Genomic DNA, 6,472 nt, shown 5'->3' with positions numbered 1-6,472 from the left:
GGCTGGCGGGGGGTGGGGTGGGGAGGAGCCTCAAGGAAGCAGGAGCAGAGGCTGAGATAAGGGTACCCGAGGAAGGTGTTGCCGGGAGCAGAGGGACTGAAGGACACGCTCCTGGAAGGTGGGAGACGGTGGGTCAATCACCCCATGGTGCTGTTTGTCTCCAAGCCATTGAAATCGTTCAGGACGTTCTTGCAGACAGGAGTGACAGGTGAGTGGGTGCGGGGTGTTCAGAACTGAGTCAGTGAAGACCAGGGACCCGTGCCCCAAAGTGACAATATGCCCATGAATGAAGGCCCAGGACTCCTGGAGGGTATCCTCACAGGGCTCCAAAAATCCTCAGTTCCCTAGAGATCTAGGAAGCCCAATGACATTGAAACTACGCTAAGTCATTCACTGAAACCCACCTACTGGCAGGCACCAGTCAGGCCAGCTGTCATTTCAAAGTCGAAACTCTTGAGGCTCCCAGGTGGTTAGTGTTCGGGTGACACAAGGCAGAGGAGAGAAAGGACTTAAGAGTGGGTGCTGAATAAGGATCAGCATGGGCTTACTGACCTTGGCCCCCAGGTCAGCTATGAAGAGATGAAATATGCACTGATCCATGCACCTATTGATATGAGATGATTAAGATGTTTTTATCAACTTTATGAGCAATCTGTGAGTCTTCCAGTCTGTATTCAGTTCCAGATAATTCTGAAATTTTTCTGTCACTTGAAGAAATCCATTCATTATTCACTCAGGGGAGTAGGTTCTGGAACCAATTTTAAATTTACAAATTACTCATAACCTTCTGCATAGTGAATTGATGAAGCAGTTTGTTCTGTCTTTTTAAAAGGGAGTATGTTTCATTCCTCTGTCAAAATCTAAATTCACAAATGAGTAGAAGTGAAGATCATATTCTGCTTACCTTGCAGTAAGAATTCAAGTGGAAATGACAGGCATTAGGACTTATTTTTAAGTGACACTATGTCTAAATCTGTCAATTTTCAAGGCAAAAAAAAATTTTTGTGGATAGATGCATTATTTTTTATGTCACATTGGAAAGTGTCCACTTTTTCAAAATTTCCAATTTGCTCTAAGATGTGAACAAATTAGGAACACATATATTAAAAGGGACTTCACTTTAAGAGGCATACATTCTGAAAAATACCTAACATAACAGTCTTTCACTCTTGCCAATGCAGGAGATATTAGAGATGCAGGTTCGATCCCTGGGTTTGGAAGATCCCCAGGAGGAGGGAATGGCAACCCACTCCAGTATTCTTGACTGGAGAACCCCATGGACAGAGGAGCCTGGTGGGCTACAGTCCATGGGGTCCCAAAGTCAGACACGACTGAAGCAACTAAGCAATAACAACATCTAAGAGAGCAGGTCTCAAGTTTCCTCATCAGAAGAAAGACAGACCATGTGAGGTGGCAGATGTGCCAACTAACTGTACTGAGGGGAGCACTTCACCACACACACAGACATCATATCACATTGTGCACAAGGCCACATGTCAGTTACATCTCAATGAAACAAGGAAACATGACCATTAAAAGAAGAGGGCAGCATTCCAAGGAACCCTAAGTAGGTACCTTACATGAAACAATGTTGCTGACTCCAAGCTTAACTGAAACATAATAATTGATATGAAATTAATATAATGATTTAATATGCTATATAAGTGGGCATGAATGACAAGAGCTCGCTAGAAAACTGTTGTTTGAATTACTGACTATTCACAATTTCTTTTTTACTTTTAGTGTTGAATTTACTTCTAAAACATTTTTAGTGTTTTCTAAGACGAATAGATAAGGAGAGTACTTTAAGTGGCAAAAGAGACAAGAAGTGTAAGCAGAAAGAAATAATTTTTGCATTATGTTGTAAAAATACATTGTATTAGTAGTCTGTGTGAGGATTTAAAAAAACTATGAAGAAAAAACTGTGGATTTTTATTTCACATACAAATTTTGTCTAATAAATCACTATAGACAGTTCAAGAGGAGAAGGGGGCAACAGAGGGTGAGATGGTTGGATGGCATCACTGACTCAATGGACATGAGTTTGAGCAAAATCCAGGAGATAGTGGAGGATAGGGAAGCCTGGCATGCTGCAGTCCATGGGGTCACAAAGAGTCAGACACAACTTAGAGAGTGAACAACTTTCCCTATGTATTACTTTTAGAGCTCTGTGTGTGTGTGCCTTTTTTTTTCTTTTGCAAAATATATGAATAGTTTTATTTTATAGCATTCACTCCAGTCGGAATTCTGGAGGACCCTAGTCCAGCCAGGAATGAAATGCTCTGCTTTGTGATGGACGTTTGTACCTTCAGAGATGAGATGGCCTAGGCTACTTACTCATATGTAACAATATGTCTCACTGTTTCCAAATACATTTTCTCTTTTACACTTTTAAGACAGGAACAAACTGGGAGACTGGGACTGACACATAAGCAGATGGCCAGTGGGAAGCGTCTGTAAAGCACAGAGAGCTCAGCTCGTGCTCTGTGACGGCCTGGAGGGGTGGGATAGGGGGTTGGGAGGGAAGTTCAAGAGGCTGTATGTATATATATGTAGCTGATTTACTTCATTGTACAACAAAAACTAACAAAACACTGTAAAGCAATTATACTCCCATAATTAAAAAATAAATAAATAAGACAGTCCTTTGTCTGAGAGCTTGCAGCAAGACCGAGGTCACCAGGCAATGAATGGCATTGTCACCCAAGACCTGTGCAACAGCCTTCTAACTCCTACAATGAACATGCCTCAATGAGCCTTTAGTTTTCCCAATGAAAAAACTGAGAAAAAGCTACGCAGACAAAAGGGACTTAGTAAAAGACAGTGACAAAGAGCAGAGAATAAATTTCACATTTAAAGGCAGGGCTTATCTTTCAAAAGTTTAAATCTTAAATTGCTTTAGGATTATAAGATTCAAAAGAAAATAACCGAGGTGAAGAGAACTCAATCTAGGAGTTTAACTTAGAGTCTGCTTTCTGAACTCAATTTAGTGACTGAAAGAAAAACCGAAGTCTATTTTCTTAATAGAGTTTCATTCTCAGGGGTGATAGTGAATAGGGAAATAAAACTCATATCGTCTCCTATGCAATAGTGTATATAAATGAGGGTTGGCTCAAGAAAAGTAAGTTCTGGGTCATCGCCAATAAGCTTGAGATATCCCTCATAACTCAGCTGGTAAAGAATCCACCTGTAATATAGGAGACCCCAGTTCAATTCCTAGGTCATGAAGACCCACTGGAGGAGGGATAGGCTACCCACTCCAGTATCCCTGGGCTTCCCTTGTGGCTCAGCTGGTAAAGAATCTGCCTGCAATGCAGGTGACCTGTGTTCGATCCCTGAGTTGGGAAGATCCCCTGGAGAAGGGAAAGGCTACCCACTCCAGTATTTTGGCTTGGAGAATCCCATGGACTGTATAGTCCCTGGGGTCGCAAAGAGTCAGACACAACTGAGCGACTTTCACTTTCACTGATTCAGAAGTGAACTGGACATTGGAGTGCAGACACACACGTGGGCATCCTAAGGTCCTAAACTATGTCTGTATTTTAATCACACATCTGTCCATCTAGGATTTAAAAAGAATGTTTCACAGACACGTTTGTGCCTCTGAGTATAAAAACTTATTAATATCGGTCAAGTGGAACACAAATTGAATTTAATTCTTAGCTTTAACACAGGTGAACAGTGCTCTTACTCCCCCAAAATCTTTTCATTAATCTTTTGGCAGTGGTATATGCATGTTTCTTAAGACTAGAAACCAGGCTCATCAATTAATTAATTTTCTGCTCTTAGACCATGGGCCCCAGAATGTTGTGTGTTCAACAGAATTGCTATGCGAAGCTGCCTGCTCAAGGGCCCAGAGACTCGTCACCATGGGAAGGCTCTTTGCCCATCATTTCTGGGCAAACTCACAACAAACGGGGGGAGCTCCCCTTCTCAGCACACCTGAACTGGTGGTTACTGCTTGGCGTGTGCTCCTACCCAGCCCAGTGCTGCTGGCTCGGGCTCAATAAGGGATGCAGAGTCACTCTACTATTGGCACACGACAGAATGTAAAAGGAGGGGCTTCGGAAGCTCATGTCTTCCTCTGCACCTGCAAGTTTCTGCCAAAAACCCTCCACTCTACCTGCATCATCTAGATTTTTGTGAATTTCGATTCTAGATTCAATATTTCAATTTTCTATAATATGACTTTAGGGCCCCTGAATTTTTTTTTTAAAGCTGTAGTGGTAACTGCCACTTCTAACTCATTGTTTATTTTTTATTGGGGTATAGTTGCTTTACAATGTAGCGTTAGTTTCTTCTGTACAGTGAAGTGAATCAGCCACGTGTGTACATATACCCTTCCCTCTGGGACCTCCCTCGCCTCCCCCTCCCACCCCTCTAGGTCATCACAGAGCACCGAGCTGAGCTCCCTGTGCTCTACAGCAGCTTCCCACTGGCTATCTGTTTTACACATGGTACCTGAAGCTCCAATCCTTTGGCAACCTGATGTGAACAGCCAACTCATTGAAAAAGACTCTGATGCTGGGAAAGATTGAAAGCAAAAGGAGAAGAGAGTAGCAGAGAATGAGATGGTTGGATGGCGTCACTGATTCAATGGACATGAACTTGGGCAAACTCCAGAAGATGGTGGACAAGGAGGCCTGACGTGCTACAGTCCACTGGGGTCACAAAGAGGCAGCCACGACTTAGTGAGGAACAACAAACAACCATTTATACATGTCAACGCTACTCTGTCAGCTTGTCCCCCTTCCCCTCACCCCGACGCGCACAAGTCTATCTCCTACATCTGTGTCTCTATTTCTGCTCTGCAAATAAGTTCATCTGTATCATTTTTCTAGATTCCATGTATATGTGTGAATATTTATTCTTTTCTTTCTGGCTTAGACCTAAATATAAGACCAGACATTATAAAACTATTAGAGAAAAACATGTTCTGACATAAACCACAGCAAGATCTTTTTTGACCCACCTCCTAGAGAAATGAAAAGAAAAGCAAAAATAAACAAACGGGACCTACGTAAACTTAAAAGCTTTTGCACAGCAAAGGAAGTCATAAACAAGAGGGGAAGATATCAGTCAGAATGGAAGAAAATATTTGCAAATGAAGCGACAAAGGATTAATCTGTAACTCATTTAAATGGCAGAGAAGGCAATGGCACCCCACTCCAGTCCTATTGCCTGGAAAATCCCATGGACGGAGGAGCCTGGTAGACTGCAATCCATGGGGTCGCTAAGAGTTGGACATGACTGAGCGACTTCACTTTGACTTTTCACTTTCATGTGTTGGAGAAGGAAATGGCAACCCACTCCAGTGTTCTTGCCTGGAGAATCCCAGGGACAGGTGGGCTGCCGTCTATGGGGTCGCACAGAGTCAGACACGACTGAAGCGACTTAGCAGCAGCAGCAGCAGCATTTAAATGGAATGAAGCCCCATAATAGGGTTCTCTTTTCAGTTTCTAAGTAGTCTCCAATTCCTAAGAAAATGCTTACTGTTTACTAAGAAGACATGTATTTATTTGATTCTTACACTTTTCTACTATCAGTTCTAGTTTCTCAGTTTCTAGATCCCAATACAGGAGAGAACAGGGGATTGAAAAGAACACAACTAAGTCGCCGCAACTGACATAGAAATAACACATCTGTTTAAAATACCCATGTGTGTGTCTTAGAGTAATTCAAACATATAGAATGTACTTTTGTCTTTATTTATATGAAAAACACGCTGAAGTCTTTGGTGAGAATTACCCAATTCCTCTCTCTCTTTGACCCTCCCCATCAGGTTCAGGGTACCATCTTCCCAGCTCCGAATTTCAACCCCGTGCTGGATGCTGAGTTGCTGGGAGGCGCACTCCAGGGATTCGGTGAGCCTGGGGATGTCTAGCTCCTTTGGGGTCATTTTTTCTGTGTTTTCACCGTATTTTATGACTGTATGTGCATGCTCACTCAATCATGTCTGACTCTGCAACCCCATGGACTGTAGCCCACCAGACTCCTCTGTCCATGGATCCTCCAGGCAAGAATACTGGAGTGGGTTGCCATTCCTTCTCCAGGGGATCTTCCCAACTCAGGGGTTGAACCTGCCCTCCTGCACTGCAGGCAAATTCTTTACCATCTGAGCCACCATGGAAGCCCTACAGAAGGGAAACACAGATTCAAACAAAAAGCTGGGCAAAGAAATAGAATAAAAAAAATAGAAAAGATGAACAGAATTGCTTTTCACCATTGCACATCTGATCAATATATTTTTGCCTTAAATTCTTAAGTGTCTCACCACTACTATTCAATGAAATTCTTAAGTCAAAAACTTTATCTGGGATAAGCATCCTTTCTCACTGTCTGTTTTCTAGCCTGTTTCCTTTGCGACCTCCATATCCGGCTAAACCAGCCCTATTTCTGCTGTTTCCCAGGGGCAGCTCCTCTACATCCTGCAAACTGGCCCAGCAACCCCCACCCCACCCCACTGCCCCCT

At 42.8% G+C, this 6,472-nt stretch overlaps 1 protein-coding gene across 1 annotated transcript in view; it reads left to right on the top strand.

Moving 5' to 3' along the window:
• The window catches only part of ANXA10 (annexin A10), an 80,421-nt gene that overhangs the window by 38,683 nt on the left and 35,266 nt on the right, over window positions 1–6,472 (top strand). The window contains exon 2 of the mRNA XM_010852792.1: window positions 5,783–5,864. Coding sequence (XP_010851094.1) covers window positions 5,783–5,864 — 82 coding nt within the window. The remainder of the gene's footprint in view (window positions 1–5,782; window positions 5,865–6,472) is intronic.

This window comes from Bison bison, unplaced genomic scaffold (assembly GCF_000754665.1).
Source record: "Bison bison bison isolate TAMUID 2011002044 unplaced genomic scaffold, Bison_UMD1.0 scf7180017864316, whole genome shotgun sequence".
Taxonomy (NCBI): Eukaryota; Metazoa; Chordata; class Mammalia; order Artiodactyla; family Bovidae; genus Bison; species Bison bison.
Note: the sequence above shows the minus strand (reverse complement) of the source record. Positions and strands in the feature narration are given on the sequence as shown.